Here is a 27,896-nt window from a genome sequence, read left to right on the forward strand (position 1 = left end):
GAAAGTTTGGTCCCAAATCAGTGTCCTCTGTTTGAACAGAGGGAAATATGATAGGATGAGGGATGAATTGGCTAAGGTAGACTGGGGGAGAGCAGGCTGGCAGGTAGGATAGCTGAGGAACAGTGGAGGATTTTTAAGGAGATCCTTTTCAGTTCTCAGCAAAAATATATTCCAGCAAAAAACAAGGATTGTAAGAAAAGGGAGAACCAGCCGTGGATAACGAAGGAAATAAAGGAGAGTATTAAAATAAAAACAGCTGCGTACAGAGTGGCCAAAAATAGTGGAGAAACAAGTGATTGGGAAAAATTTAAGAAACAACAAAGAGAGACTAAGAAAGCGATAAAGAAAGGAAGGATAGACTATGAAGCTAGGCTAGCAATTAATATAAAAAATGATAGTAAAAGTTTTTATAAATATATAAAAAGGAATAGAGTGGCTAGAGTGAATGTTGGACCCTTGGAGGACGAGAGGGGGGAGTTAATAGTGGGAAATGAGGATATGGCTGAGTCTTTAAATAAGTTTTTTGTGTCGGTCTTCACGGTGGAGGACACAAATAGTTTGCCAAATATTAACGATAGAGGGTTGGCAGCAGGAGAAATACTTAATACGATTAATGTTACCAGAGAGGCAGTGCTGGGTAGACTAATGGGACTGAAGGTGGACAAGTCCCCGGGTCCAGATGGAATGCATCCCAGGGTATTGAAAGAAATGTCAGAGGTAATAGTGGATGCGTTAGTGATTATTTATCAAAACTCGTTGCATTCTGGGGTAGTGCCGGTTGATTGGAAAACGGCTAATGTTACGCCGCTGTTTAAAAAAGGAAGGAGACAAAAGGCGGGTAACTATAGGCCGGTCAGCTTAACGTCTGTAGTAGGGAAAATGCTGGAATCCATTATTAAAGAGGAGATAGCAGGGCATCTGGATAGAAATGGTTCGATCAATCAGACGCAGCATGGATTCATGAGGGGAAAGTCGTGCTTGACGAACATGTTGGATTTTTATGAAGATGTGACTAGGGCGGTTGATGGAGGAGAACCGGTGGATGCGGTGTTTTTGGATTTCCAAAAGGCGTTTGATAAGGTGCCCCATAAAAGGCTGCTGAAGAAGACTAGGGCACACGGAGTTGGGGGTAGTGTGTTAAAGTGGATTGGGGACTGGCTATCCGACAGGAAGCAAAGAGTCGGAATAAATGGGTGTTTTTCCGGTTGGAGGAAGGTAACTAGTGGCGTGCCACAGGGATCGGTACTCGGGCCGCAACTATTTACCATTTATATAGATGATCTGGAGGAGGGGACGGAGTGTAGGGTAACGAAGTTTGCAGACGACACAAAGATAAGTGGAAAAGTGAATCGTGTGGAGGACGGAGAAGATCTGCAGAGAGATTTGGACAGGCTGAGTGAGTGGGCGAGGATATGGCAAATGGAGTATAACGTTGAGAAATGCGAGGTTATACACTTTGGAGGAAATAATAACAAATGGGATTACTATCTCAATGGAAACAAATTAAAACATGCTACCGTGCACAGGGACCTGGGGGTCCTTGTGCATGAGATGCAAAAGCCCAGTCTGCAGGTACAACAGGTGATCAAGAAGGCAAATGGGATGTTGGCCTATATTGCGAAGGGCATAGAATATAAAAGCAGGGATGTCTTGATGCACCTGTACAGGGCATTGGTGAGGCCGCAGCTGGAATACTGTGTGCAGTATTGGTCCCCTTATATGAGGAAGGATATATTGGCATGGAGGGAGTGCAGAGAAGGTTCACCAGGTTGATACCGGAGATGAGGGGTTTGGATTATGAGGAGAGGCTGAGGAGATTGGGTTTGTACTCGTTGGAGTTTAGAAGGATGAGGGGGGATCTTATGGAGACTTATAAGATAATGCGGGGGCTGGATAGGGTGGAGGCGGAGAGATTCTTTCCACTTAGTAAGGAAGTTAAAACTAGAGGACACAGCCTCAAAATAAAGGGGGGTCGGTTTAAGACAGAGTTGAGGAGGAACTTCTTCTCCCAGAGGGTGGTGAATCTCTGGAATTCTCTGCCCACTGAGGTGGTGGAGGCTACCTCGCTGAATATGTTTAAAGCGCGGATGGATGGATTCCTGAGCGGTAAGGGAATTAAGGGTTATGGGGATCAGGCGGGTAAGTGGTACTGATCCACGTCAGATCAGCCATGATCTTATTGAATGGCGGGGCAGGCTCGAGGGGCTAGATGGCCTACTCCTGCTCCTATTTCTTATGTTCTTATGAAGTGTCAATGTAGACCGTGTACAGGGTGCGAATCCACTACCTCTGGCTCAGAACCAACAGAGGAACCAAGAAAACGCGCAGGAAACGGGTTTGTGATTTTACAGGGAAAAACCTGGTGAATTTTTCAACCCAAGAAATATCCTTACTTCTGAAAGAGATCAATTGCATATTTATATTTCCCAGCGTGTGGCTCACCCTGAGGGCAAACAGGAAGAATGTGCTTGTAGTATCAGCTCAAACTGAGTTTCAGCTATCAAGTTTTATTTAATTGTGAGTAAGAATCCAAAAATAATCAAGTAAAAAGGTACACCGAGCAAAGGTCTTCAATTATCTTATTTAAAAGTGCCCAAGTTTAGGACTTCACAAAGGATTGGCAAAGGAATTCAAAGCTTCACCTTTGAATGATGCAACATCAATGTTAACATCAACGAAACTTAAATGTCACACACTCCCTTCATTAGATGACTAATGTGAAGGAGTGTTTGTACACAGAATTATACCACAGTGTTTGACTCCTAATAAAATTCATCTGGATCAGTATTTTCCCCCAAATCCTGCCACACCCTCCTGGAGGTACTAGCATTTTCTGGGGCACTGCAATAAGTCCTCAGAGGCAGAAGTCCCTTCATCAAAATCCCTTTATTTACAAGTCTGACAGCGTGCTTTCAGTTAGCAGTCTACACTCGGAGTCCCAGAGAAACTGGCACTCCTGGTTAAATACAAAGCAAGAGGCTCCCTGATTGGCCCATCAATTTGGTCCTTAATCAGGGAGCTCACATTCTAACAGGCCCACCTCAATTGCCTGATTAAAGTCATTACAGGTACCTTTTCTTCAATGTATTTATTCATGTGATGTGGTGACGATAACAAGGTCACCATTTATTGCCCATCTTAATTGCCCTTGTGAAGGTGGTGGTGAGCTGCCTTCTTCAACCATCACAGTCCGTGTGTTGTTCAGGATAGAATTCTAGGATTGTGACCCAGTGATGATAAGCGAACCCAATAGGAAAAAAAGCAGTTTGGACCAGTATTCTTATTTCCCAGTTTTTATTGGTGTTGCATTTTCATGTATACTAGACCAGTTTGGACCAGTATTTCCTTGTTTATTTTTCCTCGTTGGATTCCAGTCAGGATGTGTTTGACTTACAGGTGGTGGTGTTCCCATGCCACTATTGTCCTGTCCTTCTAGGTGGTAGAAGTCTGGAGTTTGGAAAGTGCTGTCAATGGAACCCTAGTAAGAACATAAGAACATAAGAAATAGGAGCAGGAGTAGGCCATCTAGCCCCTCGAGCCTGCCCCGCCATTCAATAAGATCATGGCTGATCTGACGTGGATCAGTACCACTTACCCGCCTGATCCCCATAACCCTTAATTCCCTTACCGATCAGGAATCCATCCATCCGCGCTTTAAACATATTCAGCGAGGTAGCCTCCACCACCTCAGTGGGCAGAGAATTCCAGAGATTCACCACCCTCTGGGAGAAGAAGTTCCTCCTCAACTCTGTCTTAAACCGACCCCCCTTTATTTTGAGGCTGTGTCCTCTAGTTTTAACTTCCTTACTAAGTGGAAAGAATCTCTCCGCCTCCACCCTATCCAGCCCCCGCATTATCTTATAAGTCTCCATAAGATCCCCCCTCATCCTTCTAAACTCCAACGAGTACAAACCCAATCTCCTCAGCCTCTCCTCATAATCCAAACCCCTCATCTCCGGTATCAACCTGGTGAACCTTCTCTGCACTCCCTCCAATGCCAATATATCCTTCCTCATATAAGGGGACCAATACTGCACACAGTATTCCAGCTGCGGCCTCACCAATGCCCTGTACAGGTGCATCAAGACATCCCTGCTTTTATATTCTATGCCCTTCGCAATATAGGCCAACATCCCATTTGCCTTCTTGATCACCTGTTGTACCTGCAGACTGGGCTTTTAGTGAGTTGCAACAGTGCGTCCTGGGTGTATAATGCACACTGCAGCCGCTGTGTCAGTGCTGAAGGGAATCAATGTTTATGGTGGTGGAAAGGCTGTCAATTAAACAATTGCTTTGTACTGAACTATTCAATTGGCTCCCACTCAAATATCCATTCTTCAGGAAGAATATACATTGCCCAACAGAAGTTTTTTTTAATTCATTTGTGGGACATGGGCGTCGCTGGCTGGGCCAGCATTTGTTGCCCATCCCTAGTTGCCCTTGGACTAAGTGGCTTGCTAGGCCATTTCAGTGGGCAGTTGAGAGTCAACCACATTGCTGTGGCTCTGGAGTCACATGTAGGCCAGACCAGATAAGGACAGCAGATTTCCTTCCCTAAAGAACATTAGTGAACCAGATGGGCTTTTCCAACAATCGACAATGGTTTCATCGTCATTCTTAATTCCAGACAATTTTTATTGAATTCAAATTCCACCATCTGCTGTGGCGGGATTCGAACCCAGAGCCCCAGAACATTAGCTGAGTTTCTGAATTAATAGTCGAGCGATAATACCATTAGGCCATCACCTCCCCTCTCAGTCAAGAAGAGGAGGAACCCTGAAAGACAAACCAAAAATGTTGGAAAAACTCAGCAGGTCTGGCAGCGTCTGTGTAGAGAGAAACCAAGTTAATGGGTGGGATTATTCGGCCATTCCCGCCAGTGGGGTCACCCAGCCCTACCGATAGTGATTCCCCGGTAGTGGAGATGTTAAACAACAGGAACTCCTGTTGACAGGGGCAGGAGGGGAAGATTCTGCCACCAAGCAATGGCGGTCCTCCAATGCCATCGCAAAACATGCTACGGAGGGAGTTGAAAATCCCACCCAATATTTTCAGTCCATCTGACTCATCTTCAGAGGAACTCTGGCTGATTTCTATTCTAGCCGTTTAGCTCAGTCATAATGGATCAATACCACCCTGACCATGCAGACCACAGAGCAATTTGATGTTCCTCAGGTTTTGTTGCCCACAGAAAGTCATCACCACCCACTGCCTGCTCCACAATGACATGCAAGCCGTCACTCTCACCAACGGAACCATCACAGGCCCAAGGCGACTGCAAACTGGCGCGAGGCAGGGTCGCATCTTTGCACCAACTCTCTTGACCATTTTCCTTGCTGCAACACTCCACCCCATCACCTTGAAGCTCCCCTCCAGAGTTGAGCTAATCTACAGAGGAAGCAGGAAACTGTTCAACCTCCGACACCTCCAGGCCAGAACCAAGACCACCCCAACCTCAGTCACCAAGCTGCAGTGTGCATATGATGCCCACATGTGCGCACACTCAGAGGCCGAGCTACAAACCATTGCCGCGCAGTCACCAAGGCACATGAGAGAATGGGCCTCAGACTAAACATCCGGAAAACAAGGATTCACCACCAACTTCCTCCTGCCACACAACAGTGCCCTCACCTCCCCTCCCAATGACCATCAAGATCCATGGTGAGCCCCTTGACAATGTAGATCTTTCCCATACCTCGGGAGCCTCCTCTCGGCACGAGCAGACATGAGTGGTGAAATCTAGCACCAACTCCAACGCGCCAGTGCAACTCCAACGCGCCAGTGCAGTCTGCAGATGTCTGAGGAACAGTGTTGGAAGACCGAGACCTCAAATCCAGCACCGAGCTCATGGTCTACAGAGCAGCCGTGGTCTCCGCCCTCCTGTATGCATCAGAAGCAAGGGCAATGTACAGCAGACACCTCAAATCCTGGGAGAGATATCACTAACACTCCACAAATCCACTGGCAGGATAGGCATGCCAACAAGTCCATTATCTCCCAGGCCAATATCCCCAACATCAAGGCACTGGTCACCCTCGACCAGTTGAGATGGATGGACAACATTGGCTGTATGCCCGACACAAAATTCCCTAAACAAGTGCTGTACTCTGAGCTTGAGGGCAGAGGAAACATGACAAGGACACTCTGATAGCCTCCATCAATAAGTGCAACAGCCCCATCGACACATAGAGTCATAGAGGTTTACAATATGGAAACAGGCCCTTTGGCCCAACTTGTCCATGCCACCCAATTTTTACCACTAAGCTAGTCCCAGCTGCCCGCGTTTGGCCCATATCCCTCGATACCCATCTTACCCATGCAACTGTCCAAATGCTTTTTAAAAGACAAAATTGTACCCGCCTCTACTACTATCTCTGGCAGCTCATTCCGGATATTCACCACCCTCATGGGATTCGCTTGCCTGGAACACACAAACTGGAGAAGAAGCATCCATGAATGTGCCAATCACCTCGAGCGTTACTAAGCTGAGGATTTGGAGAGCAGGCACAAAAAATGGAAAGAGAGCGCAGAATCTAGAATGTTCCACCTACCCACCCACCTCTTCAAGCACCACCTCCCCCACCCGTGGCAGACTCTGGAGCTCCAGGGTTGGTCTACTCAGTCACTGCAGAACCACTGCGCCCTCCTCCACTTCCCCGGAGTGGAAACAAGTCATCCTCGAACCTGAGGTCCCAGCAGTGATTCGGTGGGTGGCACACTGGAGACTTGAGCACAAAATCTAAGCCCAACATTCCAGTGCAGCACTGAGGAAGAGCTGCATTATTGGAAGTAGTATTTGTTAGATATCATATTAAACTAGAGCCCTGTCAGGTGGAAGTTAAAGTTCCCGAGGCACTATTCAAAGACAAACAGTCCTGGACAATCTTTATTCACAGAATCACAGAATACCACAGCGCAGAAGAGGCTCTTCGGCCCATCGAGTCTGCACCGACGCATGAAAGGCCCTGACCTGCCCACCTAATCCCACTTGACAGCACTTGGCCCGTAGCCTTGAATGTTATGGCGTGCCAAGTGCTCATCCAGGTACTTTTTAAAGGATGTGAGGCATCCCGCCTCCACCACCCTCCCAGGCAGCGCATTCCAGACCATCACCACCCTCTGGGTGAAAAAGGTTTTCCTCAAATTCCCCTAAACCTCCCACCCCTCACTTTTAACTTATGTCCCCCCGTAACTGACCCCTCAACTAAGGGGAACAGCTGTTCCCTATCCATTCTGTCCATGCCCCTCATAATCTTGAACACCTCGATCAGGTCGCCCCTCGGTCTTCTCTGCTCCAACGAAAACAACCCAAGCCTATTCAACCTCCCTTCATAACTTAAATGTTCCATCCCAGGCAGCATCCTGGTGAATCTCCTCTGCACCCCCTCCAGTGCAATCACATCCTTCCTATAACGTGGCGACCAGAACTGCACACAGTGCTCCAGCTGTGGCCTCACCAAAGTTCTGTACAACTCCAACATGACCTCTCAGCTTTTGTAATCTAACCTTATTCCTCAACTAACATTGAAACAGGTGATCTGATCATTACCTCATTGCTGTTTGAGGGACGTTGTCAGAGATATAGGGGAGAAAAAAAAATCCACGCAATGTCTGATAGGCCAATAAGTCAACATAGAAACATTATTATCATCCGATATATTTTATCTTCCTCATTTTCTGATTATGGGAATGCCCATGAGCAGTGAGACATGGAGACACTATCCCAACAAGCTGTCTTTCCTTTTTTTTTGACATTAGTGAGACATTTGGAGAGACCGATTGAAAATAAAACCTCAATCCCAGCTGGAGGCAACGCACCAACAACTCGCTGCAATGAGACCGACGTATATATTAACAACACAACATCAAGCACAGGTTGGTGTTTTCTTATCGTTTCTGTAGTCTTAGGTATTACTTGTAAACACAAAATGAAGGTTCACTGGACTGGAGATAGTTTGTCTATTCCTGATAGCTGTCGATATTTCAGTTAATGATTCTCTTTCTACACTTGAATGACGAGAAACAGCTGATATTTAAAAAGCCTTGGAGTTACCCTGCTCTCAATGTTAGCCTGGTCCTGATGGTAGTCTGATTCTGGTGTTAGTCTGATCCTGATTTAGTCTGCTCCGGATGTAACTCCACTCTCGGAGTTAGTGTGCTCCTGAATTTAGTCCGCTCCTGGTTTTATTCTGATCCTGGATATAGTCTACTCCTGCTCTTAGCTTGCTCCTGGTGCCTAAATATTCCTGGTATTAGTCTGCTCCTGGTGTAAGCTTGCTCCTGGTGTTAGTCTGTTCCTGGTTAGTTGATTCTGGATTTAGTCTAATCCTGAATTTAGTCTGCTCCTGGTGTAAGCTTGCTCCTGGTGTTAGACTGTTCCTGGTGTTTGCTCCTGGTGTAAATTTGCTCCTGGTGTTAGTCTGCTCCTGGTGTAAGCTTGCACCTGGTGTCTGTCTGTCCCTGGTGTTAGTTGATCCTGGATTTAGTCTAATCCTGAATTTAGTCTGCTCCTGGTGTAAGCTTGCTCCTGGTGTTAGTCTGCTCCTGGTATTAGTCTGCTCCTGGTGTTAGTCTGCTCCTGGTTTTGGCCTGTTCCTGAGAAGATACTCTCAGTATTCCTTTGGAATGTAGAGATGAATTTGAAGAGGAATCTATTGGCGGCACGGAGCGAAATCTGCTTTGACTTTCATTGATTTGTGATCAGTCTCTTTCAGGATTAACAGTGAGAATTCTTTACTGGAGATACGTCACCAGTCGTGGCAAGTATGGCTGCCTGTGTGTGAGGAGAAGTGGAACACCTCGCTGGCTACACTGATATGCAGATACATGGGACATATCAAGTAGGCTGTGATTGTTTGCTTGATACACTACTGCACAATAAGAACATTTTAAACTCGCGCTATCCCCTCCACATTCCCGTTGGAGATACAACTGGGCTGATGCGCGATTAATTCACTCGGGAGGCTTTTATTAGCAACAAGAATAGAGCATACTGCTTAACAATACAATCCCAGACTAAAGGGTCACTCGGAAGTGCAGTGACCTTTATACTCCTATAGGAAGGCGGAGCCAACCGGAGTGTACCACAGAACAATGCCAACAGGTGGAACACCCCAACCCTAACCCCAACAGTAACAAGAGTAACATATGTACAAGTACCCATAGTGATGACCATCTATGGTTCAGTACCCATAGTGGTAACCATCTATGGTTCACCACATGGGCTAATCAGGCAAACCTCCACAGGTCATCAACAGGTTCCTCTGAAAGTCCCAGGAACTCCCAAAGCCAGGAGGTCCCTGTCCCTATGACCAGGCCCCGTGCCACAGTGAGGGTCAAACAGAGACTGGACAAGGTCAGCTTATCAGGTTCTTAGCCTTGTTCTGGCCTCCAACAGACTCCTGTCAGAACTACAGAGTGTGAAATAGAAGGGAATAATCTGTCCCATCATTGCAGGATGATATTCAGGCTGCAGGATGTTAGAAGCAGAATAATCAATAATTTGTAGTAAGTGATGCTTTGAAAATTATTATATAAAGGATGAATAAACAGACTCAGGAGTGTTATGTCCAACATGGATGGTGTGTACAGAATATTGCATCGTAGGAACTAATTCAACCATGTGTCCACGCAATGACAAGGGATCACCTGCGCTCACCTCGACTTCACCGCTGTCTCCGATCATCTGCTGCAGAATCTCTCACCCATGCTCTTGTTTTCTCTACACTCGACTATTCTAAAGCACCTTCGGCTGGCCTCCCTCATTCTACCCTTTGTAAAATTCTCCAAAGCTCTACTGCCCATGTCCTAATTCACACTAAGCCCCTTGCACCTATCACCCCTGTGCTCCCTGATTGTACACTGTCTCCTGGTTAAACAATACCTTGATTTGAAAAAAAATCTCTTTCTTCTTTTAAAATGCATTCAAGGCTTTTTCTGTCGCTACCTCTGTGATCTCCTCAAGCCCCATAAGCCTCTGAGATTTCTGCAATCTTCTAATTCTGACCATTTGAACAGCCCCCCCCCCCCCCCACCACCCCCAATTTCAATCACTTCAACAAGGGGTTGTGTCTTTGGCTGCCTGGTCCCTAAGCTCAAGAATTTCCTTCCTAATCCTCTATGCCTCAAGAACTCTCATTCATACTTGAAGACATTCCCTAACGTTCTTTAATTCCTTATATGTGAGGTTATTTACTTTGGAAGCAAAAACAAGAAGGCAGATTACTACCTGAATGGCTGTAAATTGGGAGAGGGGAGTGTGCAGTGGGACCTGGGTGTCCTTGTGCACCAGTCAATGAAGGTAAGCATGCAGGTGCAGCAGGCGGTAAAGAAGGCAAATGGTATGTTGTCCTTCATTGCGAGAGGTTTTGAGTACGTGTGTTGTTGCAATTATACAAGGCTTTGGTGAGGCCACACCTAGAGTATTGTGTGCAGTTTTGGTCTCCTTTTCTGAGGAAGGATGTTCTTGCTCTCGAAGGAGTACAGAGAAGGTTTACCAGGCTGATTCCGGGGATGGCGGGACTGATGTATGAGGAGAGATTGACTAGGTTAGGATTGTTTTTGCTGGTGTTCAGACGAATGAGGGAGGATCTCATAGAGACTTATAAAATTCTAACAGGACTAGACGGGGTAGATGCAGGGAGGATATTCCCGATGGTGGGGGAGTCCAGAACCATGGGTCACAGTCTGAGGATTCAGGGTAGACCATTTAGGACGGAGGTGAGGAGACATTTCTTCATCCAGAGAGTGGTGAGCCTGTGGAATTCATTACCACAGGAAGTAGTTGATGACAAAACATTGAATGTATTCAAGAGGCGGCTGGATATAGCACTTGGGGCGAATGGGATCAAAGGTTATGGGGAGAAAGCAGGATTAGGCTGTTGAGTTGGATGATCAGCCATGATCGTGATGAATGGTGGAGCAGGCTGGAAGGGCCGAATGGCCTCCTCCTGCTCCTATCTTCTATGTTTAACACTTGCCTACTTAACCTACTTTTTGGTCACCTGCCTTAATATGGCTTCATGAGGTTCAATGTCTAATTTTGCTTTATAATGCTATGATGAAACACCTTGAGAAGTTTAACTATGTTAAAGATGCTATAGAAATATAAACTGGTGTATAATGCACAGCCTGTGGTGTGTAATATGCAGAATAACATGGCTTAATTGACATTGTACTTTAGCAAGATTCCACAGAGATCACCAAATTACAAAAGAGAAGCCACCAGTGACTAGACAGCCTGCAACACTTCAACTTCACAACTTAGCAAAGCGTGACATTGTGGTTTATTTAGCAGCTTAGTGAGAAACTATCACAGCTGGTGCCCATCACACCCCCAATCTCATCGCAGACACTTCAAATGTTAAACACAGAAAGGTCCAGAAACTTCGCTCTCACTTTTCAAAAACTAAGTAGTTAAAAAAGATTCCAATCAGAATGGAAAGTTGATTTGCCCCCGTGCGAAGTGTTGTACCCTGGGCGGCACGGCGGCACAAGTGGTTAGCACTGCTGCCTCACAGTGCCAGGGATCGGGGTTCAATTCCCAGCTTGGGTCACTGTCTGTGTGGAGTCTGCACGTTCTCCCCGTGTCTGCATGGGTTTCCTCCGGGTGCTCCGGTTTCCTCCCACAATCCGAAAGACGTGCTGGTTAGGGTGCATTGGCCACGCTAAATTCTCCCTCAGTGATTTGATTTGATTTATTATTGTCACATGTATCAGTATTATAGTGAAAAGTATTGTTTCTTGCGTGCTATACAGACAAAGCATACCGTTCTAGAGAAGGAAATGAGCGAGTGCAGAATATAGTGTTACAGTCATAGCTAGGGTGTAGAGAAAGATCAATTTAATGCAAGGTAATGATGGCAGCAGGGAAGAAGCTGTTCTTGAGTCGGCTGAGTCAGACTTCTGTATCTTTTTCACAATGGAAGAAGGTGGAAAAGAGAATGTCCGGGGCGCATGGGGTCCTTAATTATGCTGTACCCAAACAGTAAAGTTAAAGTTTATTTGTTAGTCACAAGTGGGCTTACATTCACACTTCAATGAAGTTACTGTGAAAATCCCCTAGTCGCCACACTTCAGTACCTGTTCGGGAACACTGAGAGAAAATTCAGCATGGCCAATTCACCTAACCCGCACATCTTTGGACTGTGGGAGGAAACCAGAGCACCCGGAGGAAACCCACGCAGATACGGGGTGAACGTGCAAACTCCACACAGACAGTGACCCAAGATGGGAATCAAACCTGGGTCCCTGGCGCTGTGAGGCAGCAATGCTAACCACTGTGCCACCGTGCTGCCCCGGAGTGCCAGAGTGTGGCGACTAGGGGATTTTCACAGTTACGTCATTGCAGAGTAATAGAAGCCTATTTGTGACATGAATGAATTAGCTTTAAACACAAATCTCAGCCAGAGGGTGAGAAATAGTGTTGACGGGTTGTCGGTGAATTTTGGTTGTAAATTGACTTTCTCGCCACCCTATCTATATCTCAGTAAATGAAATCCATTGGCAATGGGGTAGCTGCATATGGTTTATTTCTGCTGATGCGGAATAGGCCAGTCCGTGAGGGGCAGCTTTTGCCATCAGTGTTGCAAATGAAGGAATTATCAGGTGGCGTTGGGGGTTGTTATTTCCAGTGCTGGTGCCTGTTTTTAAGCCGCTGTGGTTACTGATATTTTAAATGAACAGGGATTAAATAAACTCCAGAAGATGGAACATCAATCCAAAGAGTTGTGGTTTATTTTGCAGGTACCAGAATTTCAGCGTCATCAGTATCAGTGAGATTGGATCCAATTACACACAAGGATTCGCGGAAATCACTGGGCGACAGGACAAGAATTTTGAAAAGATTTGGAGCTACAGGTTTGCATCTTCCCCCAGATGTGTGTAAATTTAGTTATACTCGTTCCTGGGATGGGGGACTTCACTTACATGGATAGATTTTTGGGGTTGGACAGAGAGAGGACATGTCCCCTTTTCTTTGTGCTCAGCCACTTTTTTTTCTGCTCACGTCCAACCCTTGTTGCTCCCTGTGACGCCTTGCCCTTATCTCGTGGCTTGTTGCCATCTTGCCTCCTGGGCCTTTGGAGAAGCTGGGGTTATTCTACTTAGAGATGAAAAGGCTCTCATGTGAGGAGAGCCTTTCATTCATCGGGGGGTGATGGCCCAGTGGTACTATTGCTAGACTATTAATCCAGAAACTCAGCTCATGCCCTGGAGACCTGGGTTGTTAAAACTCTTACTGTGTTCAAATCCCAACACAGCAGATGGTGAAATTTGAATTCAATTTTAAAAAATATCTGGAATTAAGAATCCAAGGATGACCATGAAACCATTGTTGATTGTCGGAAAAACCCATCTGGTTCACTAATGTCCTTTCGGGATGGAAATCCGTCATCCTTACCCGGTCTGGCCCACATGTGACTCCAGAGCCACAGCAATATGGTTGATTCTCAACTGCCCTTGGGCAACTAGGGATGGGCAATAAATCCTGGCCAGCCAGCGACGCCCATGTCTGATGAATGAATAAAAAAAATTTGATAAAGCTCTTCATAATCATGAGAGCTCTAGGCTGAGAGATTAACTATTCCCAGTGACAGAAGGGTGGAGAACCAAAGCACACATTTAAAATGATTGGCAAAAGAATGAAAGGAGTCATGGGGGAAAGTGTTTTCACACAGTGAGCAATGAGGGTGAACTGCCTGAGAATGTGCTGGAGGCAGATTGAATCATGGCTTTCAGAAGGGAAATTGACTGGAAGGCACGGGCAATTCCTGATGGGACGGTGAAGTCTGAACCAGGAGAGTAGATCAGGCAGGTCGAAGGGAGTCAGAGTGCATCCAAAACTACACCTCAAGGAAGCAAATTACTGATGAAGCAAGGTGAAGTCACACTTCATGTAGCACATTCTCATGTCCCAATGTGCTAATTAATTATTTTCAGATTGTAGCGAACATCAAGCAGGAAAATTTGACAACCATTTAACATCTCATCAACAGTGAACAGCGAAATAAACTGAGGTTTATTTTGGTCATTGAAGGAAAGTTGGCCAGGATATTGTGATGGACGGTTCCTCTTCAACTAGCGCTGAGAAATATTTGCCTTGTGGGAGTCCTTTGAAAATCTCTCTTTGGGGTCCCAACATTTTACTGGACAATGATCTTAAATACTCCCAATTCCTCTGGTAGAAAGTCCACAGGAGTGTATGATTGAAAATTGACAAATAGATCAGCTGTTACAATCGGTTGTCCATTCACTGAATGTGTCTGGAGGGTGCAACTCACTTGTCAGTCCTGTGTAATTGTGCTGGCTACTCTATCACAGGCACCTTCTGTGGTTCAGTGAGTAGTGCTCTTGCCTTGGAGTCAGCTCATGTCCCCCCTTCACAGACTCGAACACAAAATCTAGGTTGAGTCTCCAGTGCTATACAGCAGAAATGCTGCACTGTCAGAGGTACTGTCTCTCAGATGGGATGTTAAAAATAAGACAATACCCCCTTCCACCCCTCCAGGCCCTTTCATTTAATATAAGATATGGCTCGTGTGAAGATGAGCAGGAGAGCTCACCTGGCCAATATTTACCCACATCACAAAAACACAGTCTAACAGGTAGGCGGCATGTTGGCACAGTGGTTAGCACTGCTGCCTCACAGCGCCAGGGACCCAGGTTCAATTCCAGCCTCGGTCACTGCCTGTGTAGAGTTTGCATGTTCTCCCCGTGTCTACGTGGGTTTCCTCTGGGTGCTCTGGTTTCCTCCCACACTCCAAAGATGTGCAGGTTAGGTTGATTGACCATGATAAATTGCCCCTTAATGTCAGGAGAATTAGGAGGGGGGTAAAGATGTGAGGTTATGGGGATAGAATAGGACTTGGGTGGGATTGTTGTCGGTGCAGGCTCGATGGGCCAAACGGCCTCCTTCTGCACTGTTGATTCTATGAACTGGAGTCTATTCTATGTATCAAATCGTTGTTTGCAGGGGTTTGCAGGGGTTTGGACAGATTGGTTCCCACGCTGCATTCTTGACAACAGTGACTACACTTCAAAAATTGGTTGCAAAGTGCTTTAGGAAGTCCTGAGGCTGTAAAAGGTGGCATGCCAATGCAAAATCTTCCGTTCTTCCCAACAACACTCTTGTTAGCGTCAGCCTGAATCAACAGAACAGCCTGACACTTACTTGTTAACTCCCTTTGGCGACAGGTATTTGCAATCCTCCCTGCATCTTACTGAAGATGGATTCTTCTTGTTTCTTTCTCTAGGGCCAGTTGTGCATCTGGAAAAGTAATCAAACTGAAATGCTCTGGTGAGTGCAGTTGTTCAAAATAGAAAGTTTCATAGACATTGTTTCAGTTCATTGTTCCCGAACTGGGAAACGTGGGCCATGTCCCTCCGCTCTGGCAACGTTCCAATTTTTCTGTAAGTCACACACCTCGCTGAATTCAACAAATATTGGCTGTTCCTTCATCACTGTTGGATTAAAATCTATCATGGTGACCTCAGTGTAACAAGGGGAGGAATTTTCCTGTCCTGCCTGCCATGGGAATCATGATGTGGAGATGCCGGCGTTGGACTGGGGTAAGCACAGTAAGAAGTCTCACAACACCAGGTTAAAGTCCAACAGGTTTATTTGGTAGCAAATACCATAAGCTTTCGGAGCACAGCTCCTTCGTCAGATGGAGTGGATATCTGTTCTCCAACAGTGCACAGACACAGAAATCAAGTTACAATATTCTGTAACTTGATTTCTGTGTCTGTGCACTGTTGGAGAACAGATATCCACTCCATCTGACGAAGGAGCTGTGCTCCGAAAGCTTATGGTATTTGCTACCAAATAAACCTGTTGGACTTTAACCTGGTGTTGTGAGACTTCTTACTGTGCCATGGGAATTACAGTGGGCAGGACAGAAAATTCGGCGGGCCATGCAAAGCCATGTTGCTCTCAGGCGAGGATTTCCAGTCTTAGAGTCATAGAGGTTTACAGCATGGAAATAGGCCCTTCGGCCCAACTTATCCATGCTGCCCTTTTTTTAAAAACCCCTAAACGAGTCCCAATTGCCCATATTTGGCCCATATCCCTCTATACCAGTCTAACCCATGTAACTGTATAAACGCTTTTTAAAGGACAAAATTGTACCCACCTCTACTACTACCTCTGGCAGCTTGTTCCAGACACTCACCACCCTCTGTGTGAAAAAATTGCCCCTCTGGACCCTTTTGTGTCTCTCCCCTCTCACCTTAAACCTATGCCCTCTAATTTTAGACTCCCCTACCTTTGGGAAAAGATATTGACTATCTAACTGATCTATGCCCCTCATTATTTTATAGACCTTTATAAGATCACCCCTCAGCCTTCTATGCTCCAGAGAAAAATGCCCCAGTCTATTCAGCCTCTCCTTATAACTCAAACCATCAAGTCCTGGTAGCATCCTAGTAAATCTCTTCTGCACTCTTTCTAGTTTAATAATATCCTTTCTATAATAGGGTGACCAGAACTGTACACGGTATTCCAAGTGTGGCCTTACCAATGTCTTGTACAACTTCAACAAGACATCCCAACTCCTGTATTCAATGTTCTGACCAATGAAACCAAGCATTCTGAATGTCTTCTTCACCACTCTGTCCACCTGTAACTCATGATGTGGAGATGCCGGCGTTGGACTGGGGTGAACACCGAAAGCTTATGGTATTTGCTACCAAATAAACCTGTTGGACTTTAACCTGGTGTTGTGAGACCTGTAACTCCACATTCAAGGAGCAATGAACCTGTACCCCTAGATCTCTTTGTTCTGTAACTCTCCCCAATGCCCTACCATTAACTGAGTAAGTCCTGCCCTGGTTCAATCTACCAAATGCATTTCCTCGCATTTATCTGCTATTCGTCAGCCCACTGGCCCAATTGATCAAGATCCCATTACAATTTGAGATAACCTCCTTCACTGTCCACTATGCCACAAATCTTGGTGTCATCTGCAAACTTACTAACCATGCCTCCTATATTCTCATCCAAATCACTGATATAAATGATAAATAACAGTGGACCCAACACTGATCCCTGAGGCACACCACTGGTCACAGGCCTCCTGTTTGAAAAACAACTCTCTACAACCACCTTCTAGCTTCTGTCATCAAGCCAACTTTGTATCCATTTAGCTACCTCACCCTGGATCCCCTGAGATTTAACCTTCTGCAACAACCTGCCATGCGGTACCTTGTCAAAGGCCTTGCTAAAGTCCATATCGACAACATCAACTGCACTGCCCACATCTATGTTCTTGGTTACCCCTTCAAAAAACTCAATCAAATTTGTGAGACATGATTTTCCACCCACAAAGCCATGCTGTCCGTAATCAATCCTTGCGTCTCTAAATGTCTGTAGATCCTGTCTCTCAAAATACCTTCCAACAACTTACCAGCAATGATATGAGGCTCACTGGCCTGTAGTTCCCAGGCTTGAGGCGAGTGTAGCCAAGAAAACCCGCCCAAGGACTCCCAACGGTTCAGTTCTTTTTACATTTGCTTGTTAAACTATTCTGCTGCAGCCAGACACATTTAATTTAATCACAGGATCCCTACAGTGCAGAAGAAGCCAATTTGGCCCATCGAGCCTGCACCAACAACAATCCCACCCAGGCCCTATCCCCGTAACCCCATGTATTTACCCTGCTAGTCCCCCTGACACTAAGGGGCAATTTACCACAGCCAACCAACCTAACACGCACATCTTTGGAGTGTGGGAGGAAACTGGAGCACCCGGAGGAAACCCACGCTTTCTGCACGCCACGTGGTTGCCCCATTTTCTAAAATACAACAGGGACTGCACTTCAAAAGTGCTTAATTAATCATTAAGTCCTTTGAGGTGTCACTCCGTTGTGTGAAGGGTTATACCAATGCACGTTTTTCTAATCTTTCCCTTGCTCTTTCTCAACATGAAGACTGTGGGGAGAAGCACGACTTTTTCATGATAGTTGGGGGAAAGGAAGCCGAAATGGGGAGCTGGCCCTGGCAGGTCACATTGTACAATAACTACAAGCATGTGTGTGGAGGCTCCATCATAGACCATTACTGGGTCATAACTGCAGCACACTGTGTACACAGGTACGTCAACCTTTGGTTCTACTTGATGCATGGGTGATAAAAATTAAATAGTGTTTTGTGGAATATTTACATTTTAATGCATGTTCTGGAGTGGGTTTGATGATTTAGGGTTCTGATGGCTGAACTACTCTTCCTGGTCATAATGGAGACAGCTAATTCTTGTCACTCGAGGCTCCAGATCATACTGCTGTAAAGTTTATTTATTAGTGTCACAAGTAGGCCTACATTAACACGGCAATGAAGTTACTGTGAAAATCCCCTTGTCGCCACACTCCGATGCCTGTTCAGTTACACAGAGGGAGAATTAAGCATGGCCAATGCACCTAACCAGCACGCCTTTCAGACTGTGGGAGGAAACTGGAGCATCCGGAGGAAATCCATGCAGACCCAGGGAGAATGCGCAGACTCCGCACAGACAGTGACCCAAGTCGGGAATCAAACCCGGATCCCTGGTGCTGAAGGGCACCAGTGCTAACCACTGTTCCACCATGCTGCCCTTATTGCCCCTGTCAAACCAGCCTCTCATTTGTTGACTCTGTCTGCACTTCCTGCTGCCTCGGCAAAGCAGCCAGCATAATTAAGGACCCCACGCACCCCGGACATTCTCTCTTCCACCTTCTTCCTTTGGGAAAAAGATACAAAAGTCTGAGGTCACGTACCAACCGACTCAAGAACAGCTTCTTCCCTGCTGCCGTCAGACTTTTGAATGGACTTACCTTGCATTAAGTTGATCTTTCTCTACACCCGAGCTATGACTGTAACACTACATTCTGCACTCTCTCGTTTTCTTCTCTATGAACAGTATGCTTTGTCTGTATAGCGCACAAAAAACAAAACTTTTCACTGTATCTTAATACATGTGACAATAATAAATCAAATCAAAATCAAATCAAATCAAATTTGGTCCATTGTTCCACCAAAGGTCTTCAGCTGTAGAGGTCCTAAGCTCTGGAATTCCCCCCTTAAATCTCTCCACCTCCTTGTTCTATGAGATCAAGGATAAAAATCTACCTCTTCAACCAAGGTTTTTGTCCCATATGTTAATATTTCATAATGTGCCTTGGCGTCAAATCTTGTTTGATAATCGTTTCTGTGAAGAACCTTGAGGCATTTTACCACGAGCTGCGGGAGTTTCTGGAACTACAGGACAACTAATAGTATCTTTCTGCTGCAGGTCACCACATGCTTACAGTTGGCTCGTATATGCTGGGATTCTGGACCGACAGCTCATTCTGTTCAGCGGCGTGACCAGCTACGCGGTTGAGAAAATCATCTACAGCAGAAACTACAATGCCGACACTCACGACTACGACATCGCCCTCATGAAGCTAAAGAAACCGATTGAATTTTCAAGTATGAACGTTTTGTTAAACCTCAGTCAGAATCTCGACAATGGATTCCTCGTAAAATGCAGCAGAGCGTTTTATTAGGGACAACTTGTGAGCAAACTTCCGAGTTTTGTGCAGCAGCCAAATATAAACTGATAGGCCCCAGTCATCACATTGCTGAAGTATTAATGACTAAAGGGGTGGCACAGTGGTTAGCACTGCTGCCTCTCGGGACCCGGGTTCGATTCCTGGCTTGGGTCACTATCTGTGCGGAGTCTTCACGTCCTCCCCGTGTCTGCGTGGGTTTATTCCAGGTGCTTCAGTTTTGACTTGATTTATTATTGTCACATGTATTAGTATACAGTGAAAAATATTGTTTCTTGCACGCTATACAGACAAAGCATACCGTTCATAGAGAAGGAAAGGAGAGAGTGCAGAATGCAGTGTTAGTCATAGCTAGGGTGCAGAGAATGATCAATTTAGTGCAAGGTTTCCTCCCACAGTCCGATAGACGTGCTGGTTAGGGTGCATTGGCCATGCTAAATTCTCCCTCAGTGTACCCGAACAGGCGCTGGAGTGTGGCAACTAGGGGATTTTCACAGTAACTTCATTGCCGTGTTAATGTAAGCCTAGTCGTGACAATAATAAATAACGTTATAAAACAAAAGTAAAATAGTTGGTGGGTTGTGAATGCACAAAGTGTGTTTATATCACCCTGAGTGTAGGATATTGAGGGGTGATCCGATGGAAGTGTTTGAAATGTTAAAACAGTTTGAAAGGGTAGATATAGAGAAAGTATTTCCTCCGGTAGGGGAAATCAGAGAAATAATTTTAAAATCAGAGCCAAGTTATTTATGGGTAAAATCAGGAAGTATTTTTTGAACGCAAAGGTTTGCAGAAATTTGGAACCCTCTCTTCCCCAGAATGCGATGGATTTTGGGAAGCAATAAACTTTTCAACCTGAGATCAATAGATTTTCATCCTGTGTGGGTATCGTGGGATTGGAGCAAAAGTAATGGTGCCAATTCTGATTGGGCAGATTCTTGGAGAAGTCATTATATGACCTCCTGCCTCGGTCAGTCCTACCCCTAAAGCCAGTCTTTATCCCCCCCACCCCCCACCCCCCCCACCCCCCCCCCCCCCCACCACCAACCCCCCGCCCCCACCACGCACTCCAATCTTTTTATTACTCATAACGCAAGTGTTCAAATAAATTGAGGAAAAGGTAATTACTTCTTTAATACCAACGTGATTATTCTCCGATATCACTCTTAGCACCTGTCCACAAGATTAATCTTTAATTCCTGGAGATTCCAGGACAACTTTCACAGTCACTTCATTGCAGTGTGACTAATTACTTGTTACTTGTGACTAATAAATAAACTTTAAAAAACTTTAACTTGGACAACCTTAAATTAGGGAGTTGAGGTGCAAAACACCATGAGTTAATCATAGAATTGTTACGATGCAAAAGGAGGCCATTTGGCCCATCGTGTCTACACTGGCTCATGGCTTAGTGCCATTCTCCTGCCTTTTCCCAGTACCCCTACACATTGTTTCTATTCAAATAATCATCCAATGCCCTCTTGAATGCCTCGAGTGAACCTGTCTTCACCCCACTTCCAGGCAGTTCATTCCAGACCCAAACCACTCGTTCAGTGAAAGAAAAACTCACATCACATTTGCTTCTTTTGCAAATCACTTTAAATCTGTTCCCTCTCGTTCCTGATCCTTTTACAAGCGGGAACAGTTTCTCTCTATCTACTCTGTCCAGCCCCCTCATGATTTTGAACATATCTATCAAATCTCCACTCAGCCTTCTCCTCTCCAAGGAGAACAGTCTCAACCTCTCCAATCTATCCTCATAGCTCAAGTTTCTTATCACTGGAACCATTCTTGTAAATCTCTTCTGCTATCTCTCTAATGCATTCACATCCTTCCTATAGTGTGGTGCCCAGAACTGTACATAGAAATATAGAAACATTGAAGATAGGAGCAGGAGGAGGTCATTTGACCCTTCGAGCCTGCTCCGCCATTCATCACGATCATAGCTGATCGTCCCAACTCAACAGCCTAATCCTGCTATCTCCCCATAATCTTTGATCCCGTTCGCCCCAAGTGCTATATCTAGCCGCCTCTTGAATACATTCAATGTTTTGGCATCAACTACTTCCTGTGGTAATGAATTCCACAGGCTCACCACTCTTTGGGTGAAGAAATGTCTTCTCCTCTCCGTCCTAAATGGTCTACTCCGAATCCTCAGACTGTGACCCCTGGTTCTAGACACTCCCACCATCAGGAACATCCTCCCTGCATCTACCTTGTCTAGTCTTGTTAGAATTTTATAAGCACACAATACTGCAGCTAAGGTCTGACTAGCGTGATGTATGGGTTCAGCATAAACTCCTTGCTTTTATACTCTATGCCCCTATTAATAAAGTCCAGGATAGTCTCTGCTTTATTAACTGCTCTCTCCACCTGTCCTGCTACCTTCATTGATCCAAGCACTAATACACTCAGGTCCCTCTGCTCCTGCACCCCCCTATGAATTTTCCCCCTTATTTTATATTGTCTCTCCATGTTCTTCCTAAAAAAAGGAATCACCTCACACTTCTCCGTGTTGAACTTCATCTGCCATCTGTCTACCCATTCCACCATCTTCTCTGTGTCCTTTTGAAGTTCTACACTATCCTCTTCACAGTTTACAACACTTCCAAGTTCTGTATCATTTGCAAATCTTGAAATTAGAAGGTCGAATGGGTCTGAGGGGCCGAATGGCCCCCTGCTGTTCCTATGTTTCTGGGAGTCATCACCTTCAATGATGTCCATTGCATCCCTCACAGCGGAATGTCCCTGCCAATATTCCTCCTTCAACTAACTCTAACAAACAGAAACTAGCAATTGTTGACTGCGATCTATGAGACAATCTTGTGTGCACAAAACTGCCACCAAATGTTCCTGCAGTGAACACACTGCGAAGTCATTTATTGGGTGAGGAGACAGATCCAAGAGAAGCATTAAAATATCATATCAAAACAATCTTTCTTTCATAAGAATAAAACAATGAAGGAAGTGCATGGGAGGGCTTCCAGCTTTTGTAATGAGTGAAGAGAAAGGTTAATGGGCGGGAGTTTCCAGCAGTGCTCGCCCAAAGAACAAAGAACAGTACAGCACAGGAACAGGCCCTTCGGCCCTCCAAACCTGCGCCAATCACATTTACCTATCTAACCAAACGCTTATATCCCTCTATTCCCCATTTGTTCATAAGCCTATCAAGATAAGTTTTAAACGTACCTAATGTATCTGCCTCAACCACCTCACTTGGCAGTGCATTCCAGGCCCCCACCACCCTCTGTGTAGAAAACGTCCCTCACTGAATCTTTCCCACCTTGTGTTGAACTTGTGCCCCCTTGTCATTGGGACCACAATAACCCTGGGAAAAAGCTTCCAACTGTTCACCCTATCTACACTTCTCATTATTTTATAAACTTCGATCAGGTCGCCCCTCAGCCTCCATCTTTCCAGGGAGAACAATCCCAGTTTATTCAATCTCTCCTCATAGCTAATACCCTCCACACCAAGGCTGGAAAATCCTGCCCCAAGGTCAACGAACATTTGTATAGTCCGTGTTCCGCCAGTTTCAATTCCCGCGGCGGGTGGAATGGTAAAATTCCACTAAATGTTTTAGTAGCATTTCCACCAGCAACATTTTCCTTTTGCAGAGGCTGGGTTTTTTGATTACCATCTCTTTTCATTTCAGATTCCTAACACTTGTAGCGTCTTTTCACCATCTCCTGTTTTACAGATACGGTGAGGGCAGTCTGCCTGCCAGTGTACAATCAACAGTTTACTCCGGGAAAAGAGTGTTGGATATCTGGTTGGGGACATGCAAAAGCAAATGCCTGTAAGGATTAGAGACACCACGATGAAGATTGTTTCTACAGCAGTGAACTCTTTGGATTTGACTCATTCATTCTCAATTTTCTTTTGTTCCAGATCAGGTGGAAAATGTTTTAAAGGAAGCGTCTGTCCCCTTAGTAAGCACGGAGAGATGTAATAGCAGCTGTATGTACAATGGTGCCATCTCTCCGAGAATGTTGTGCGCAGGATACAAGGAGGGTAAAGTTGATGCCTGCCAGGTGAGCTGAGATCAGAGAAAAAGAATCTGGATTGGGAATGACTTTGCTTCTCATTCTAATAAGCCAATTCTGTGTTACTTACTGCGGTATGGGTGTGGAGTATTCTTGCCACTGAATTAGAAGTTCTTAAGTCCCATTGCAGCACAAAATTCTGGACTGTCTTTCTTTTATTCCATCCAAAAAGCCAAATTGAAATTGAATCCAATTCATGGCCCCCATGAGAGGGACAGGCAAGATCCAAGCCAACAAGATGAGACACTGCACCCCCATCCTAGGCCTGATCTGACGCTTCATCTCAGCCACTCCACTACACTGCGTTTTCTGAGGTGACGTCTTTGCGTGTGGTGAGAAGCCGGAGCCTTCTCTACCCCTTCAGTTGGACATCAAAGATCCCATGGCAACATTTTAAGAACATAAGAAATAGGAGCAGGAGTAGGCCATCCAGCCCCTCAAGCCTGCCCCGCCATTCAATAAGATCATGGCTGATCTGAAGTGGATCAGTTCCACTTACCCACCTGATCCCTATAACCCCTAATTCCCTTACCGATCAGGAATCCATCTATCCGTGATTTAAACATATTCAACGAGGTAGCCTCCACCACTTCAGTGGGCAGAGAATTCCAGAGATTCACCACCCTCTGGGAGAAGAAGTTCCTCCTCAACTCTGTCTTAAACCGACCCCCCTTTATTTTGAGGCTGTGTCCTCTAGTTTTAACTTCCTTACTAAGTGGAAAGAATCTCTCCGCCTCCACCCTATCCAGCCCCCGCATTATCTTATAAGTCTCCATAAGATCCCCCCTCATCCTTCTAAATTCCAACAAATACAAACCCAATCTGCTCAGTCTCTCCTCATAATCAACATCCCTCATCTCTGGTATCAACCTGGTGAACCTTCTCCACACTCCCTCCAAGGCCAATATATCCTTCCGCAAATAAGGGGACCAATACTGCACACAGTATTCCAGCTGCGGCCTCACCAATGCCCTGTACAGATGCAGCAAGACATCTCTGCTTTTATATTCTATCCCCCTTGCGATATAGGCCAACATCCCATTTGCCTTCTTGATCACCTGTTGCACCTGCAGACTGGGTTTTTGCGTCTCATGCACAAGGACCCCCAGGTCCCTCTGCACAGCAGCATGTTGTAATTTCTTTCCATTTAGAAGGCCTCTGTGGTAACAAAAATAAAATTGCCCATCCCTGAATGACATTGCACATGGTGGCCAGACCAAGTAAGGATGGCAGATTTCCTTCCCTAAAGCACAAACCAGATGAGTTTTTACAGCTAAGATAAAGGCAAAAATATTGTGAATGCTGGAATCTGAAACAAAAACAGAAAAATGCTGGAAAATCTCAGCCGGTCTGACAGCATCTGTGGAGAGAGAATAGAGTCAACGTTTCGAGTCTGGATGACCCTTCGTCAGAGCTAAGATCAATTTGATTTGATTTATTATTGTCACATGTATTAACATACAGTGAAAAGTATTGTTTCGTGCGCACTATACAGACAAAACATACCATTCATAGAGAAGGAAAGGTGAAAGTGCAGAATACAGTGTTACAGTCATAGCTAGGGTGTAGAGAAAGATCAACTTAATGCAAGGTGGGTCCATTCAAAAGTCTGATGGCAACAGGGAAGAAGCTGCTCTTGAGTCGTTTGGTATGTGACCTCAGACTTTCAAATCAAATCACTATCGATTCAAGTCAAACCTTGTCTTTATCCTCTCTCCACAGATGCTGTCAGACCTGCTGAGATTTTCCAGCATTTTCTGTTTTTGTTTCAGATTCCAGCATCAGCAGCATTTTGACTTTATGGTCTGTGAAGTGTCTAGGCCAATACTTATCCCTCATTTGATATCATTAGGACAGATTATCTGGCCGTTAACCACATGCTGTTCTTGGGATCTTGCTGTGTGTAAATTAGCTCCTGCGTCTCCTACATTACAACAGTAGCTTCACTTCAGAAGTAAAACACTTTGTGATGATCTGAGTTTATGAGGTGTAGAAATGTAAATTATTCTTTTTTAATATGATGTCGAAGGAAAAAGATCCCAGGATTGGGAGGTGTAACATATTTTCCACCTTGGCAGCAACATGAAGCACTTCCAGGTTAGGTATAGGGCCGACAGACACAAAGCATGATACCTAAGAGGGAGATAGAGGGTGAGTTCTCCCCCTCTGCCTGGTCACTGTAGTTTTTCACCTTAGCCTGAAAAATACTGCCTCTAGCATTCCAAAGTGAATTTTCCACTGCCCACACCTTGGGGCAGCACTGAGGCACAGTGGTTGGCACTGCTGCCTCACAGCGCCAGGGACCCAGGTTCGATGCCTGCTTGGGTCACTGTGTGTGTGAAGTTTGCACGTTCTCCTCATGTCTGCATGGGTTTCCTCCGGGTGCTCCGATTTCCTCCCACTGTCCAAAGATGTGTAGGTTTGGCGGATTGGTCATGCTAAATTGCCCCTTAGTGTCAGGGGCACTAGCTAGGGTTACGGGAATAGGGCCTGGGTGGGATTGTGGTCAGTGCAAACTCGATGGGCTGAATGGTCTCCTTCTGCACTGTAGGATTCTGATTCTACTCTCAGCTACGTGGCCTGTCTGGATATTTTACCCAGCACATTAGATCTGTGTTCTTTGGTTACTAGGCACATTGGTGAATAACAACTGGAGCAAAATAATGAGCCCACCCTCCTTGACCTTCAAGTCCTGAAATCATAGAATCTCTACAGTGCAGAAGGAGGCCATTCGCCCGTTGAGTCTACACCGACCACAATCCCACCCAGGTCCTATTTCCGTAACCCCACATATTTAACCTAGCTAATCCCCCGATACTAGGGTCAATTTAGCATAGCCAATCAACCCAACTCGCACATCTTTGGACTGTGGGAGAAAACCGGAGCACACGGAGGAAACCCACGCAGACACGGGGAGAACATGCAAACTCCACACAGACAGTCACCCGAGGCTGGAATTGAACCCAGATCCCTGGTGCTGTGAGGCAGCAGTGCTAACCACTGTGCCACTGCCTAGAACCCAGAACTTTAAGCTCAGAGGCAGGTACGCTACCCACTGCGTCACAAGACCTCCCTCTACGACCTGTCTGAGTGAGATTGACAGTTTGCATTTGATAGTGGGCAGTTTCGCATGTCTATTGAACAGTGACTGTGAATGTACATTACAGGGAGACAGCGGTGGCCCTTTGGTATGTGAGAATGTCCAAGCCTGGCATCTGACGGGAGTGGTGAGTTGGGGCATTGGATGTGCTGAAGCCAATCACCCGGGAGTTTACACAAAAGTGTCCGAGTTCCTCGACTGGATATACAGTGTGATTGAGGTAAGCATTTCGCTGACTCCTGGTGAACTAAAGAATGATACTATCAGTCTTGTTCTTTAGCAATAGATTCTCAGTTACGCCTAGGTTACCTCTACCTGTCTCTCACTCAGCTGGGCAATGACTGAATAATGGGCAGTTTTTTAATACTGTTCCTGTAACTTAAAACTTCCACTTTAAAAGAAGCAGTGGTTTTTATCAGTCATAAAGTAACACTGACTGTTACGCATTTGCAATTTCAACATTGCTATTAAATCTTAAAAACTGTGTTTATTTTGGGCAAAAGTTGCTAGGCTTATTTATTGGTTTGCTCCTTGTTAAGATGCAGTGAATGCAAGGACAAATCTGAGTGAATAACATCTCATTAACACTGGAACTGCTATAGCTGTACTTATACTCTCGTAGATTGAACAGGGCCTAGGTGGGATTGTGGTCGGTGCAGACCCGATGGGCCAAATGACCTCCTTCTGCACTGTAGGGATTCTCTGATTCTATCATTCTAGATGGGGGCATAGTGGTTATGTTGCTGGGTCTTGTGATACGGAGGCTAGAGATCTGAGTTCAAATTCCACCATGACAGCTGAGAAATTCCATAGATCTGAAATGAAAAGCTTAGCATCAAGGGCAATGACTAGGATTGTCATAACAGCATTTTTCTCTAAACTTGTTTCGTGTAAATTGGACGTTAGGAACATAGGAAATTGGAATAAGACATACAACCCCTTGAGCCTTCTCTGCTATTCAGCTGGATCATGGCTGATCTAACGCCTCAGTGCCATTTTCCAGACTTTTGCCATATTCCTTGATATCGTTGACATCTAGAAATCTATCGATCTCCATCTTTGAATAGGCTCAAGCCTTCACAGTCCTCCGCGTAGAAAATTCCAAAGATTCTCCACCTCTGAGCGAATCAATTCCAAAGATGTGTGGGTTAGGTTGATTGGCCATGCTAAATTGCCCCTTAGTATCAAGGGGATTAGCAGGGTAAATGCAATGAGGTTATGGGGATAGGG

The 27,896-nt window shown here is 45.4% G+C and overlaps 1 protein-coding gene across 1 annotated transcript in view; it reads left to right on the top strand.

Annotated features, from left to right (window-relative positions):
• The window catches only part of LOC144479944 (transmembrane protease serine 5-like), a 55,939-nt gene that overhangs the window by 25,321 nt on the left and 2,722 nt on the right, over window positions 1-27,896 (top strand). The window contains exons 4-12 of the mRNA XM_078199023.1: window positions 7,759-7,875; window positions 8,705-8,840; window positions 12,745-12,858; window positions 15,252-15,295; window positions 17,925-18,087; window positions 19,262-19,440; window positions 23,221-23,319; window positions 23,412-23,554; window positions 26,734-26,886. Of these exons, the coding sequence (XP_078055149.1) occupies window positions 7,759-7,875; window positions 8,705-8,840; window positions 12,745-12,858; window positions 15,252-15,295; window positions 17,925-18,087; window positions 19,262-19,440; window positions 23,221-23,319; window positions 23,412-23,554; window positions 26,734-26,886 (1,148 nt within the window). The remainder of the gene's footprint in view (window positions 1-7,758; window positions 7,876-8,704; window positions 8,841-12,744; window positions 12,859-15,251; window positions 15,296-17,924; window positions 18,088-19,261; window positions 19,441-23,220; window positions 23,320-23,411; window positions 23,555-26,733; window positions 26,887-27,896) is intronic.

Source organism: Mustelus asterias, chromosome 27 (assembly GCF_964213995.1).
Source record: "Mustelus asterias chromosome 27, sMusAst1.hap1.1, whole genome shotgun sequence".
Taxonomy (NCBI): domain Eukaryota; kingdom Metazoa; phylum Chordata; class Chondrichthyes; order Carcharhiniformes; family Triakidae; genus Mustelus; species Mustelus asterias.